The sequence below is a fragment of the Pogona vitticeps genome, chromosome 4 (assembly GCF_051106095.1).
Source record: "Pogona vitticeps strain Pit_001003342236 chromosome 4, PviZW2.1, whole genome shotgun sequence".
Taxonomy (NCBI): domain Eukaryota; kingdom Metazoa; phylum Chordata; class Lepidosauria; order Squamata; family Agamidae; genus Pogona; species Pogona vitticeps.
The window spans coordinates 193,603,256-193,619,848 of NC_135786.1; the positions used below are offsets into that span (position 1 = coordinate 193,603,256).

At 38.8% G+C, this 16,593-nt stretch overlaps 1 protein-coding gene across 2 annotated transcripts in view; it reads left to right on the plus strand.

The window, feature by feature from the left end:
- Window positions 1-16,593, plus strand: part of SNTG1 (syntrophin gamma 1) — a 290,507-nt gene that overhangs the window by 257,448 nt on the left and 16,466 nt on the right. For both annotated transcript variants that reach the window (XM_072998919.2, XM_078393734.1), the window contains 2 exons: window positions 2,816-2,968; window positions 13,981-14,073. In XM_072998919.2, the coding sequence (XP_072855020.1) occupies window positions 2,816-2,968; window positions 13,981-14,073 (246 nt within the window). The remainder of the gene's footprint in view (window positions 1-2,815; window positions 2,969-13,980; window positions 14,074-16,593) is intronic.

Sequence of the window (16,593 nt, forward strand, 5' to 3'; positions counted from 1 at the left end):
CCTTGTTAGAAGAAATGAAAGTTTGTGCTGTTTTGGTGACAGACCAAATAACCAATAGTCATTTCATTTACATTTTTTTCCTTTCATTTTCAGAAAAAAAATATGCATAGCTATTTTCACTGAAGTGTCAGGTGCAAAAGTTTATTTCAGAGTTCTGTCTCCAGATAAATGTTTAGGAACTGAAATCAAATTTACAGTTTTTTTCATTTTTATTTTATTGCAAATATTTCTATACCACTTTTCATTTGCATGGGTCTGAAGTAATTTGCAACTTCATTGTAGCATGAGCAATGGAACTGAAGCTCAGGACAATAGATTTCCTGAAAGAGTTTATTTCCAAGGGAACAGCTCCCCACATTATTTTACATAGAGCTTTTATTTTCATTCTCTGTAAAGCTCTATTGGAGGCCTAACCATTGTTGTATGCTTTTATTCACCACTTAAGCAATTATTATAAAACCAAAATAATATAATACATAAGAGTGCGTAGGTGAGGGAAACAATAAACACTATGTAGATGAATGGATGCCAATTTTTTTTATTTTTTAAATCAGTTTTTAGTAGACTGCATTAGCACTGGGGGCTAATGTACCATATAGAAATTAGGAGATCATTTGACAAGCACCACAGGAAAAGTCTATCTTCATGTAGCTGCCAAATAGAAATCAACAGGGTGCAACACATGCAGCAGGGCCTCCTCTGAAGATTGTGGTGGCTGGGAAGGTCAACATTCTCTGCAATAAACTGGTCTTAAGTTCTACATTACCTTGTTTACCAGTACAAATGGCATCCATTGTAGGTCCTTTAGCAGAGGTTTCAAATGTGTCATAAGGCATCCCAGTCAGTAATCCCACTGTTGCATCCTGCACTAGCTAAAGTTCCTGAACCACCCTCTACCGGCTACCCTACACAGAGTGTGGTCATAGTGAAATATTATAGGTATCTTAACCCAACAATTCAGTCTCAAGTTTACCAATGTATGGCTTGCAGTGGCCAGGATAACCTTGTCCAGAAATAGGTGCAACTAGCATCCTAATTCAAGCTGCTAGGAGACTATCTTAGCAGCAGAAGTCACTTGGGCCTCCAGTGAAGCAGTGGATCCAGGAGTACCCCTTTCAAACTGTATCAGCACACTGATAACTCCTTGCCTCAGATTCCCGAATGATGACACCCAGTGGCTATATATAGCTAATAAACAGCACTAGGAATGATATGGTATCTTGAAGGAACACTGCCCAAAAGCTAGGCTACAGGTTATTATCTGCAACCTGTCTGTAGTAAAGAGCAAAGCCATCATAAAATAGCATAACCCCACCTCCCCCAGGTCCTCAGAGTTTGTCCAAGAGGATTTAATAAGCACTGCCATCAAAAAGCTACTACAAGACTGAGTAGGAGCAACAGACTCACACCCCAGTAGTATTCTCCAGGAAAGCTTACTGAATGTATTTCCATTGCTGTCAACTTCTTGTGCAATTTCTCACAAAATTGAGTATTTGGGGCAGTAGTTATTTAAAATGTCTAGGTCTAGGGAGCACTTTGTTGTTGTACCATCACATCCTCTCAGGAAATGCTGTTTTCAGTGCTCCCTGAACCTGCCCAATACAATATTTTTAGCTAGCCCAGATAAGCCATAAAAGGTGTGATGAATCAAATTGTTATAAACATATTATCCACATCCTCGGAACCTGAAACCATTTCAATAAAACTGGACACAGTGGTGCTTTGGACTCTGCATCTGGACTTACTTCAGTCACAATGTTCAGATCCTTATGAAGGCATAATTGAATTTCTGTGACAGGCAAGCTAACACAAGCTTATGGTTGGGAATTCATTTGTTAATGACCTCCCATCAGAAGAGCTTTCCTATGAATCTGTCTTGTCTAATCTGACAGTTAATTAGATATAAGAGCATGTGCAATTGATTGTAGGGATCAATTACAATTGGTTATTGAACAAGCTCTAAGATGAATTATTGGACAATTACCTGAATATATATGTTGTGTGACTGGTGGTCAGTTATCTATATAATTGGCTTTTTAAAAATGTTTCAGTGAGGACACGATTTGATTTTACAGTGATCTGTTTATTTCTCTTGTTATAGTCTAAAATCTATCTATTCCTGGTCTACAGAATTGTGTTTATCACAAGAAGTCCCATTAAACCTTAAAGGGCTTTCATTCAAGAGCCCAAGGACATGATAATACATTGTACAGATATATATTCACTGATATATAGGACTGAAAGTACAGCTGTGTGTCAATGGCCTCTTGAAATTCTCCACAGTAGTCATGGGCAATGAGGGGAAATAGTTTATAACATCAGTGTGTAACACTACTTGTGATGGTGGTGTCAGTGAGGCAAATAGACACAATAAATGGATACCAGATTACTAAGAGATTAAACAATGCAGCTGTAGATCCTTGTAAGCAAACCATTAAAGAAAGGAAAAACTGTTAAAGATGTAAAACAGTGGCTGGAATCCAGTTGATTCGCACAACTGTGGAATGGGTTCCCTCCCTCTGGCAGATTCTCCTTTACACGGGTGGGCACCCACTGATTGTGAAAATAGGTTACATGGCCCTTTGTGTGAAGGGAAGTGTGCCAGAAGCAAGAAAAAGCTGTGCAATTCCTCTTACACATACTTAAATTACGAATGGGTTTTGTATCTGCTGCCATTCAGATACTCAGCATGAGGTTAATGGAGGGTACATAAAAATTATATATAGAACTCTGTTCTGCAACTGACATGTGAGTCTGTAATATAAGAAATATTAATTGATGTATGCAAGATTATATAACTCCAGGTTTTCATCAGGACAGTGATCTACTGGATCAGCGAAAACACTGCTTTGGTGTTCAGTCTGAAACAGGAGAGGATCTCTACTTTTCTGTGGAATTAGAATGCGACCTCTTACTATGGGAAAAAGCCTTCCAATCAGCTACTTTTCTAGAAGTGGAACGGATACAGGTAATCTGTGATGCTGACTTTATTTTGCAACATTTTATGGACAGCAGTAGCAAAATACATACGGCAATACAGTGATGGGCAACTTTTTAAAAAGCCAGTTTTGGAATAATTCAATTAAAAAAATTAAAAGGTGGTTAGTAATCAATCCATATAGATGGAAAGGATGCTCATTGAATTCCTCTCTTACATCAGTTAGGGTTATCTCAACACAGTGAGAGACCTGGATGAGGAATTTAAATCCCCACGGGTTTGCTCGCATCCAATGCAAAAGTGAGAAAAAGAAATCCTATTTCCTGCTAAGACATTTTGCAGTTTATGGAAAATACCTCTGGGAAGAGCATCCTTTCTCTCTAAGAAGAAGAGTTTATCCTCAAACGCACACACGCATATGGTGCAAGCACAGAAAGATGAACCCAATAGTTTCCAAAATTGGGCCCTTAGATATATTCTTGGAATAGAACTCCCAGAAGCTCTGATCATTTGATGTAATTGCTAGGGTTTCTTGGTGTTGTGGTGCAGAATCCCAGGTTTAGAAAGCTTTGGAGCTGATGTTTTAGCTATTTTAGATATGGTTAGATATTTTTAAAAATGAATGAATCAAGGGAGCAGCTACCACAATTTTACAAAACTTGTGCAAGTTACATAGCTTGCAGAAGTAATGAAATGTGTATAAAACCACTGAATCAACAGCATGATAAAATATTTTATCTTATTGAAAGATGAGGAGAAAGCAATGGCTAATTCTTTATCTTTGCCTGACTACAAAAATGAAACAAACAAGAATTTCCATTCCTGTAGTTGGGTGTGCCATTGAAACACATCATTACAAATGATGATATTTTATATGCAATGTTTTGCATTCCATGACTTGAAAATAATAAAGGAAAATTCAAAAGTCGTTTGATGTTCCCAGCCAGACAAGAGTGTTAATTTGGCTGCTTGCACTATAGAGCCGTGACTTTCATTTGATTCTCCTATGCTCTGTTATCAAAAACCCCATTACTGACTGAGATTACTTCTTAGAAGAGACTAGTCAATTACCTAATTTAATCTAAAAATCAGGACAAGGCTGATGGTTGAGGAAACAAAACAAATGCAGGAGTAGGTGTTTCTCAAAACTTGGAAAATCCCTCCCACCCCCATAGCAATAAGTGCAATATATTTATAATAAGTAAAGGATAAACATGAATAGAAAATAGCCCTGGAATGTCCCCCACTCCTAATAAGGGTCCTTTTGCTTAACACTTAGGGAAATGCATCCTTTTCAAGCAGGTAGTGAAAATACACCCCCTTTGCCCCCAAAATTCAGGTTTCTTGAAATAATTTACATCTTTTAATTTTTCTCTCTGCCCACCCGACTGCTGAATGAGGGCAGCTTCACCCTTTTGTCTCCAGGCAAACCATCTTAAGGATTTACGTTTTGACTGTAACTGAAAATAGTGGACAATGATGTTCTGCAGAATGAGTAGCCATGGACTTCACATTATTGGGAGCCATAAATTAAGAAAAGACTATGATAGCTGGCACAGACATTAGAACTGGAGGGTGCAAATACAATATTTGTCCATGAATAAGACACTACTTTTTCCTAAAACCATTACACTAAAAATTGAGGGGCACCTTTTACACCAAAGTAAACTGAGTGCTCACTGGAAGGACAGATCCTGAAGCTGAGGCTCCAATACATTGGCCATCTTATGAGAAGAGAAAACTCCCTGGTAAATACCCTGACGTTGGGAAAGTGTGAAGGCAAGAGGAGAAGGGGATGACAGAGGATGAGATGGATGGACAGTGTCTTTGAACCACCAACATGAATTTGATCCAACTCTGGGAGGCAGTGGAAGACAGGAGGGTGTGGTGTGCTCTGGTCCATGGTGTCATGAAGAGTCGGACATGATTTAACAACTAAACAACAACAAAACTGAGTACACAGAGAGAACAAAACGGCCCGTACCTTGCCTCTGCAAACAGGCTTCCTTCAGTCACAAGGCTTAGCTTTGTACAGTCAGGAGACTTAGCTTTGTCCAATCACAAGCCTTATGGAACTGACGTCAGCTGATGCTGAACAAACCAATTGGAACACACCTCATTGGAGGTGGAGCCTGTAGGCTCATATTCAACAGGGACTCATAATGTCCAAGCGTTCTGAGCCCAGGGGCTGAATACTCAAAGCTAAGATTTCTTAATTTTTGCGTTTGAAAAGTGGGGGGGGGGGCTTCTTATAAACGGGGGGCATCTTATAAACGGAAAAATACATTATGTTCTGAGACATATTCAAAAGATACGTTACAACTGAACCATGTATAGAACTCATTTACCTTTCTTTTGATTACTTTGGAGCATATAAACCTGAGATGGGAAACATGCAAATCCCAATATCCTTAGGGTTCTCCAGTGCCAACCCATATCTTCATTTTTAAACAAAAAAAAGTCAAAAGTCCCTTTTGGGGAGCTTGGTAGGTAATTTTGCCATATTTTGAAATGCATGGAGCACCCTTCCTACTGCCCCACTGTCCAAAACCTTAAAAACAAATGCAGAAGCTTTAAACTCCAGTCAGATGTTTCAAAATATATTATAAACCTTGTCTCCTTTCCCAAGCCTATTTCAATATATTTCAATATATTTTCCCAGACTGGTTTAGGGTCTGGCTTAGTTTTAGTCAATTCCATGTCACGCGTGGCTTTGTTAAGGATATGGGTTCTTTTTTTTTTTTTCAAGGCTGAGTGTACATAGAACAGCCTGGTTCCAGTTTTCCTGGTGGTGGGATTCATTAATTGCTTGTCCAAGCAGAAGGGCCTGTTGTGCTGAATGGTGTAATCTCTGGCTTGTGTAACTGCAAGACAGAAACAGGAGAAGTAGTCACAGAGCACTTCCGTCATGGAACCTTTATTCTCTATGTATTTGCAAAAAATACATGTGGCTGATGTATTTCTAATTTCTCTCTGGATTCTCTTCTCTTGAGTGTATTCCAGGTGAAGTATTGTTCTAGTCCAGTGGTTCTTAACCTTTGTTACTCGGATGCTTTTGCACTGCAACTCCCAGAAACCCTAGTCAGGACAGCTGGTAGTGAAGGCTTCTGGGAGTTGCAGTCCAAAACTCCTGAGTAACCCAAGGTTAAGAACCAGTGTTCTAGTCATCTGATCAATCCAAACACCCTAGAGGAGTAAAATAAAGCCATGGGAAGGCACACGTTATCTGGGAAAATCGTCTTCATTGATCCAATTCCTGCAGTATTTAATATGCAGAAGGGAAGAGCACATTGCATGGTTAACAAAAAAGTGTTCTGCCTTCCTTTGCTCCCACACTGCAGTTCCCAACTTGTGGTGATTTTCAGTTTGTAAGTCTTATTAAAATCAAGAGGATTTATAACATTGCAACTTCCAAAGGGACATTATTCTGATGCATAATCTTTATTGTAAAGGATCTGAGGGAGATGAGTGTGCAAATTAACCTGAGTCAAGATTATATTAACTTCTTTCTACTGATTTTTGACAGCTAGAATTTGGTGTCAACAGTCTCCAAATATCTGCTATTTCAAAAATAGACCTGAATGAGCTTTACAGCAGACTATTCTTTCTCAGTTTTAATGTCTTCTGCGAAAGTACTGTATACTGAAGGTCATAGGTCAGAGAAAAATAATGCTTTTGGCTCTACTCCTCAGCTTAGGCAACTATTTACAGACCCAATTTTAAGATTCTTTGTTTTTGGAGCGCATTAGACATGGGTGATTAAATACTGAGTTGCCTGTTATATGGGAAATTTTCAGTTTGAGAAAGTTTTTATGGCTTTCAGTGCATGAAATCAAAAATCAAAAGCAAATGATTCACTCTTTTTATGGCAAGTGTTATGTTTTTAAGGTTTACACTAATACCTATAAAAACTTTGACACTAAGTACTCGCTTGGCAATGTTCTTCATTTTTCTCTCTCCAAGTTCACAGCTAAAGGGATTAATTAAAATAAGCTGAAGAATTATAGGTAAAATAAAACATTTGGTGAGGACCCAGAGAACAAAAGGCTGGAAACAGATCTTTTACCATTGTAAATTGTGGTGCATATCAATCTCTCTTTACCAATTTGAGACAATTGCTCAAAGACCATTATCATCTTTAAGTTTTTCCACTGTTTCCTGCTAGGAGGTATGTTTGGCACTGATTGTTTCCATAAATGAAGAAAGGAGAATAACCCTTAGGTAGAGTGATTGATGGAACACATCCAGAACTCACAGGAAGAAGTGAACTGATAAATTAGAGCTTCAAGGTGTGCGGCTAGGGTATTTAGAACAGAACATTTCACGGTGTCAGAGCATCTCCCCATAATCACCTGCCACATATGTGAAAGTGATCCATACTGCTTCTACAACACACAGTGCCATAACATTTTCCCCCTTATCCTAGGTATATTGAAAAAGGGGCAGATCCAAGTCCATTTGAGGAAAAGGACTATCTCTCAAACCTTTTCACCCTATTTTGTGTGATATATGTTGTTTAAATATATATATATGGTGTGTGTGTGTGTGTGTGTGTGTGTGTGTGTGTGTGTGTGTGTTTAAATTAATGAACTAATGTCTTCCAGAATATTGCTGTCATTAAAATAGATCATATCCTTGCACACAACATCTCCTCCTCCTCCTCTTTCACTCAAATCCTGATATTTTTGATGACAGACAAGCCTCCACCCCTGTTGAGTGAGGGATGTTGTAGCTGGTGGTTTGAGAGGGATCAGGGAGAACATACATGTGGATATAGACAATCCCTCACTCAACAGGGGTGGGGGCCTTAGATATAATCTGTCTTATCTTTATCATGCTGCCCTTTCATCCCTCCCCAGAATGATCAGGACCACATCCATCAGACCGCTGTTAATGACCCATGACAATGGGTGGAGAAGGACTCTGGAGATGGGATTTTCACTCTCCCTTCCTCATCCATTGTCCTGCTAATGAGCCTGTTCAGACTAGGAGGAAGTGAAACCAACATGGATGATATCTCAGGGGTCACCTACGAACTCTCCTCAAACTAAAGAAGCTACTTGAATAAGTAGCAAAATGTTTCAACCCAATAAGAAAGAGGTCCAGTTGCCATAAATCAACTTCCACATCTTTAGCAGCCATGTGCCAAATGAATGAATGAATGAATAAATGAATGAATAAATAAATAAATAAATAAATAAATAAATAAATAAATAAATAAATAAAGTGCAGCAAGGGCATCATTCTCCAGATTTACCATCAGTGCAGTCAGGTCAAGTTCACCATTGCAGACATGCTCAACAGTATCTGAGTTCACCCAGCTGTTTATTTGACTAAATAACAAATGTGCTCCAGAGGTATGAAAGATAAAAGACACTTTTTGAGGATTTATGTAGAAATGGTGGTTAAAATGTAGTCCATCTCTTTCAGATACTTTAAAGGATAAAAGGACTCTCTCTCGTTCTTTCTCTCTCCATCCTTTATTCAAAATCGGTAAATACTGTGAATTTTCTTCTTATGTGCAGAGAAAACAGAGCACTTTCAGTTCAATTTAGGATGAGTCATATACCACAGACTCTAGAGTTTAAGATACCAGAGGCTTTGTACTGCCCTAGTTAATCTGGATTGTTTTCAATCTCATATCTTCCCCATAAGCAGAGGATAGACAAGAAAAGCCACCATCTGTGGACTGGATACATGCTTTGTCCTGGTTAGTGAAAGCTGCATAGGACATAGTGCTAGCTGGAGTTCCCACTTCATCTTTTTAAAACCCAATGCCATATGGTCCTAGCACTAAAGTTGGGCCATTTTGTATAGATAAAACAATCCTTTGAAGGGAAGGCAATCTATCTCAAAACTGCTGAGAGCTATAGACTATATTTCAGGGATTACTACCAGAACTGTATGCTTTTTTTAAAAATGGAATATTGTGCCATTTGCATCTGCCACATAGTTCATCTTTATTTACTTGAGTTCCAACATATTTGTTTAAATGATAACCTATGACTTCATTACAATTTTCCCTTTGAATAAAAAGGATGTCACAGTTGACTCTTTACTGAACTAGTTATGCCACAAAGACATGGGGAAAAAAATAAGTGAAACTGCATTCAGTCCAGACATTCTCCCTTATGAGTGTGAACTAAGAGGGGCAAGAATATTATTACAATTAGCAAAGAGGATCCTGGCAAATAGAAGGGGGAGATATGGAGGCAGTGACAGATTTTAACTTCTTGGGCTTCATGATCACTGCAAATGGTGACAACAGCCACAAAATTAAAAGACACCTGCTTCTTGGGAGAAAAGCGATGACTAACCTAGACAGCATCTTAAAAAGCAGAGACATCACCTTGCCGACAAAGGTCCACATAATCAAAGCTATGGCTTTTCCAGTAGCAATGTATGGAAATGAGATCTGGGCCGTAAAGAAGGCTGACCACCGGAGAATTGATGCTTTTGAATTGTGGTGCTGGAGGAGACTCTTGAGAGTCCCCTGGACTGCAAAGAGACCAAACCTATCCATTTGGAAGGAAATCAATCCTGAGTGCTCACTGGAAGGACAGAGCCTGAAACTGAGGCTCGAATACTTTGGCCATCTCATGAGAAGAGAAGACTCCCTGGAAAAGACCCTCATGTTAGGAAAGTGTGAAGGCAAGAGGAGAAGGGGATGACAGGATGAGATGGTTGGACAGTGTCACTGAAGTGACCAACATGAATTTGATCAAATTCCGGGAGGCAGTGGAAGACAGGAGGGCCTGGCGTGCTCAGGTCCATGGAGTCACAAAGAATCAGACATGACTTAACGACTAAACAACAACAAGCAAAGAGGAACAAATCACCTTGGGAGATTGTGAGCTCTCCAATAAAGATGGCATTCAGGGGAAACTTAGACAGCCACCTGTCTGATATCCTTGAACAACAACAGCACTGGTTAAAAGAGGGAGCAGTGCTGACATGATTTCCTCTGTATGGCTGATGGGTGGCCTAGCGCTCTCTCTCTCTCTCTCTCTCTCTCTCTCTCTCTCTCTCTCTCTCTCTGTGTGTGTGTGTGTGTGTGTGTGTGAAAGAAACACAGAGAGAAAGATCAGTAGAATGGCTAAGAAGGTACATGTAAATTGTTCCCCAGCTGCAGCGAAAGGCTCAAATCTTGTTTGTGCAGTTACGCTGCATTGATGTCTTCAGCTGTGGTGATCTTTCGGAAATAAAACATTACTGGATTCCCCTGATGAAGGTCCCAAGGGCTCCCACAGAACCTCTTTCATCACTGGGAAGTCACTACAACCCACGGGATGGAGAGAGTCTTTCATTTCCAAAAATCGCGAGCACTGATATGACTTTACCAGTGCTGATGAATTTCAGAAATAAAATACTTCCTCACTGTCTTATGGCCCACAATGGCTTCCCCATGATGGAAGTGTTTCCATGGGAGCCTTGGGACCTTTTTGAGAGGAAAACACTGTCTTTTTTTACTTCTGAAATCACCGTGGCTGATTACATTATTAGCCTGACACACTGTAGCTGCAAAAGCAAGATTTCAGCCAGTGACTTTTATTCTTTGTCTCTCCTGTTAATGACCAATTGCATTAAAAATAAATATCTGATTACTACATATTATGTTTATATAACTGTTTCTCAGCAATGAAAGAATTTTTGCCAAACATAGAAGTAGCACTACAGAGAAAAATGCATGCAGTAGGGATTCTCTGTCTTTATTTATGAAGGATTTCAGCAACTCAGGTCTTTGGGGGGAATGGCTAAAACTAAACAGCTGCATTCATACAGGATCCACACCTCTCAATGTATACTGTCCCCATTGTCCCTGAAAACCTACACCTGAGTCTGGGTGTAAATGCACACTTGCTTGTCTTCTCCCCATATGCAACATTATAATCACTTTGCAATAGGGTGAAATATTTTGTGGTGCTGTTAATAACAAGAGAATAAGATTGGTTGGTTGGTTGGTTGGCTGGCTGGCTGGCTGGCAAAAATGGAGACAAATCACTAAAATGCAAATTGTACAAAGAATAGCTGCTGTTTTGTTGCATGTACTTTTGAGGATCACACATATTGGAGGGTTTGTTTCCATCTTTTTAAACAATCTTCCAGTTGTTCTGTGCTTGCTGTATGGGCGTATGCTTTGCTTCTCAAAGGAAAGGATGCTAGTTCTGTGCAGAGAAAAAATGCATGGGTTAAGGGACCCTGAAGAGATAAATTAGTAATGTTTATATTGTTCTGCTTGGAGATGAAAAATCTTGTGTGCCTTGATAATTACATGTTGATTCATTTCAAATCAAGACAATGACAATGTCAGATTTTATGACATTGCTACTCTTTTTACATTGCTGCTCCTAAAGATCACATTTTTGGGAGAAATAGGTGATTATTAGCGGAAACCAGCCACATATATTTACCCTGACTCCTGGACATTTTGTGAGCTGTCCTGGAATCAGGTTTGTGGCAGGATCACATGAATTCATAATGTTTTAAATAATCAATGAAGCCAATTTTCGAACATTAACATGTAAGATTTGAGTGGCCTTGTGCTTGCTCAACCATCAACTTCTTTTGCTACTATCTTGAATAGACCCCTTCTTCAGTACCCTGTTTCCCCTAAAATAAGACTTAACCTGAAAATAAGCCCTAGTATGATTTTTCAGGATGCTCGTAATATAAGCCCTACCCCAAAAATAAAGTGTTGTTAAGTGAAACCCCACCCTCCACCATTGTACAGCATTGTGCGGCAACCAGAAGATGACATGACTATATTTGAATAAAATGTCAATTGTTGTACATGGAAAAAAATGAAACATCCCCTGAAAATAAGCCCTACTTCATTTTTGGACCCTGTCTTATTTTTGGGGAAACATGGTAGCTTGCCAGAATATTTTATATCAGAGCATCAGCTACTCATGGGGCAGGCTCCCAGCCTTGCATTTGCCCTTCATAGATGGAGTTCAGCTTCAGGGAAGGTGTATGTTGCAGAAAACCAGCAGTCTGTTCTACTCAGCAGCCTCCTGAGTAGCTCTGTGATTAACTGTCTTCTTCTTCTTCTTCTTCTTTTGCTATGTTATTAATGTTTCAATAATGCGTACATCAGAGAGAATGATAGTAGGAATCACTTCATCCATAAAATATTATAGAAGCAAGAGGGCATATACACTAAGCACTAAATACAATTTATCCCCAGACTTATTTAAAGTGAAGATTTAATATAAATGTTGATTGAACAATGGGGATATTCTCAACATAAAAAAGGATATGCAAAAGTAGACTTCAGTTCATAACTTAATTCATATTCTGTCATTGTTTTTGTAATCTTTTAAAGTGTTCTGTTCTGTTTTCAAACATATGGGATTGGGAGCCAGATTTAGTCATACTTAGAATAGAGCCATTGAAATCATTTGGAATTACTTGACTCATGACTAACCTAAATTCCACTGATTACAGTAGCTCTACCCTAAGTGTTGCTACAATCGGTCCAACTCATTTAATTTAGCCAAAACTGTATCAGAAGCATTCTTTTGAATCTTATATTAAACATTCCATTTGACATGTTCTCTAATTCTAGCAACAGTAATCTTCTTGCCAATTAGTGGCTGAAATCCTGTTACTTAGTGTAGCAAGTCACACTAGAATAGACCTGTTGAATCAATTGAGATGTGGTTAGTCAACTTTTCTGTATGTTCCATTGATTCAAATGGGCCTACTCTAGTTGCAACTCACTATGCTAAAGTATGTTGGAAATAAAGTGGATTCATTTGAAGCAATGGAACTTATGGAAAAGCACACTCACTAAATACCCAATTATTCAATGGACCTACTCTAAGTGCAATTTAGCAGCAGGATTGCAGCCATTATGTGCCTTCAGCAATCTACATCATAATCTTGTAAACCTTACTTTTAAAGATTAAACTAATATTTAGCAATCAGAGCTTGAAAGACAAGTGCAAAAGTCTCAATTGATTAAGATTTTCACTTGAAGATTCAAAAACCTGTGAAAGTTTTCAGTAACGATAATCGGCAATATTTTTAGAATGCTGCTGGTATTCATACAAGGCTTGTGTAACTTACTATAGTTAAATGTATTCTCGAAGGCTTTCACGGCCGGGATCTGATGGTTGTTGTGGGTTTTTCGGGCTCTTTGGCCGTGTTCTGAAGGTTGTTCTTCCTGACATTTTGCCAGTCATCTTCAGAGGAACAGGAGTAGGAACTCTATCCATGCTCAACAGAGCAGATGAGATCTCTGAAGTGTCAGTTGAGCTCTCCAGACTAGCACTTTCCAGATTCATTGGAGCTGACTTTTGTTGATCATTTGCTCCTCTCTTCTTTTCTTTGTATTTCCCTAGTCACCCTCCAGTTACCATGGATTATTTGTCTGGACTGAAAAGGGTAATAAAGAATGATGAGTGATCAAGAAGCATTGTCCATAAAGATCAAAAGGACACATATTTGGCATGCAGAGGCCATTGATCCGAAATATAATTTCAGAAATCTCTAGTTAAAAAGAGCACATCCCATCAAAACACTAAACTAATTTTCTCTTACTATCAGTTTGTCCCCATTGAAGGGTGAACTGAGCTGCACAAGCTGAGCCATTACAGACACATCCTACAATCTATGTCACCCTCCCCTACTGCTGATATTGCCAGTATGATCTCTTGTTTTCTTCTTCCCTAACTAGTCAGACTCTTTCCATGCGTAATTTTTTTAAAAAATCTTTCAATTTTCATTTTGAATTTGTAATTTTTAATTTATTGGGACTTGGTTAAATTTCTAACACTATTCTAACTGTGTTTGGCAAAAACTAGGGGAAAATTAAAAGATTTTGCCTAATTATTTGAGGAATTTATTTATTCCAAGCTCAGATCTGTACAATTAATGAATGAAAAATAGATTGTACTAATCACATATCCAGTTTGTTGCATTTCCTCATTGTACATAATACGTATTAAGAATTGTTTCTCCTACTTATAATGTTACATGATGAATATGGTCAACTAAAGTACTATTTAACATGCCATGTTTTTCCAATTTCCCCCCAGTGCAAGACATATGCTTGTGTTCTAGAGAGTCATCTTATGGGGCTTACCATAGATTTTGGCATGGGCTTTGTATGCTTCGATGCAGCAACAAAGGTAAGCTGAAGAAAAACAAAATAAAACAAAATCTAATGTTCCTGTTCTGAGGATAATGTTTTGAAATTAAGTCATTTCTGAAGTCTGTCCCTATTGCAGATTTTCTTCTCTCACATCCTTGTTATCTGTCTCAAAACAGTTCTGCAGAAGATATTTTTGTAATTTGTCCTTGACATGGAGGACATTATTAGATCATTTTGCACAAACCCTCCCCCTTGATCCAATTTTTTCCTTGCTTTTTAGTTCTCCGCCTCTCTGAGCATTATGGAAAAGTTTTATCTGAAGGCTAGAAGTTACCAGTTATGAAAAGCAAAAGGAACACATTTCTGGTGGTGCCATCAAGATCAAGTTCACCCTTTGTTAGCTAATGTAGTACTCTCTGCTGCTACCATCCCTCCCTGATAAGGGATCAGATCTCTTTGGGAAGAACATTTGAGTAGGGTATTCCTTGGGCAGAGCAACCACTGGTGTCACAAGCGGTTTGGAAGAATCCAATGTTTGCTTGTAATTAGTTTAGAATAAATTTAGTCACATTCCCAGTTTGCAGTTGAAATTACCGTTTTCCAAACCTGGCTACAAATCAATACCCAGGCAGATTTGTGCATCACTGCAGCATAAGATAGATAAAGGGAGCCCACTGCAAATTGATGTTTTTGAATTATATTACGCAGTGGCCTCAATGCAGGGGGCCAGAAGCATAGCACAAAGAGCAAGGGAAGGAAGAAAGCTGTCTTATACTGAATCAGACCATAGGTCCATCTAGCCCAGTACTAGCAGCACTGACTGGTTTTCAAACCATGGCATATTTTAGAGTCCAGGTGTAAGTGACTGTGTCTAAGACCTTCTGCATACCAAACATAAACTCTGCATCCCTTCCCCGTGCCCACTGTTTGAGAATGAGAAGGCAAGGAGTAGGCTTTGCGTTCACTGTTGGCCAAATAACAGGGCTGTAATTTTAACAAGGCCAATCACAAAAAAACAACATAGTCTCAATTCATTGTCCCACTTTCCTTGTGCTCCAATCTAGTGACACGGTGTTCTCTGACATAATTCATTATCAGAGATGCATTAGCAAAGTGTGTTAACAAAGTTATGGGTTCACATTTAGATTTTTGTAACAGAAAAAAAAAATCTAACAGAAGTAAGTTAATCAAAATATTCAGCTGGCAACACTGTTCAACAGAAGAAATATCAGCTATCTAGCAGAAAGAAACCATTAGATTCAGCCTCAGTCCTTGTAATAGTTTTTCTAGCCTTATGAAATCCTACTTTGCTCATTCACCTGAAGCAAGTAATTTGTTTTGACAGGTCCATGACATACCATCAGCTCTTACATTATCATGATTATGGAAAGCTTGATCTATACTTCAGCAAAGTCAATGGGTGCCTTTCCATTGATTTCTTTTTCCACCAGAACATACCTCAGGGCTAGTCAAAGAACACTGCAGATAATTTCCCCATATTTACTTGACCTGAAAGAATAAATTTGATTTGGAACTAATCTCACACTGCTCTTTGTATTCATTTTTCCGTGAATGTCCTTGTAAATGTGTGGGGTGGGGTTTTTAGAATTAATTCTTTTTTATATAGAGGGAGAAAGAGTTTAAGTTTTCTTATGAAAATGTGTACGTTGGATGAATGAAAGCCTTTTCTGAACAGGTCAGCAAAGTACACAAAATTGAATGAGTTATATTCATTTATGTACTTGGTGTTTTTTTTAATTGTTGTGTGGTTTCTTCACTCAGTAGCAAAAAGTGTTTGGTCAACAATATGAAGACATTTCCTGTCAAAACTGCACTAATCCTTGTATATCAGGATGGGCAAAGTAGGTCACATGTCGTCTTTGAGGCCATTTTGTTAACCTCAAGGACTTACCTGATCTTCCCCAGTGCCCCTTCAAACTGGACAAAATGTCAGATGGGACAATTTTCCTGTGCTCTCCCCCCCCACACCAACTATAGAGGCCTGTGAGGTTTCTCTTCTCCCATGTTTTATTCTAAGACTCGCAACAAGTGTATATTCAAGCAAACAGGATCTGTTTGTTTGAACAGGATCTACTCAACAAGAGTAATATTCAATTATTCCAGCTGTGATGTTAAGCACAAAAACAATCATTTCCCACCCTTCTTTCACTCTCTCGTAAAACCCTACCACTTCCACTGACTCTTAAGGGTGGGTTTGCTATATTCCGGCTGCTCTCAGAATAGAATTTAAGAGAACTAAACAAAGGGCACCACAAAAAAAGATGGTTCATCAGTTCTTGAACTGAACATGCTAGGATGAAGTCTTGATTCCACCCCCACCCCCACTGTCTAGGAACAGTATGGGACTTGACAGGGCTTCTCCTGGTAAATCTAGCCAGGATTGTTTGAGGTGAGGGGGAGACCTTTTGGCAGTTAGTACTTGGAAAAGTCAATGTTTCTCACTTAGTTCTCATTCTCCCCAGAAGAAGGTTTGGAGGGCGACTTTCTGTTTCATTTCCTCTCAGCTTCCATATTCGGCTGCCTTGGGTCCTTTTAA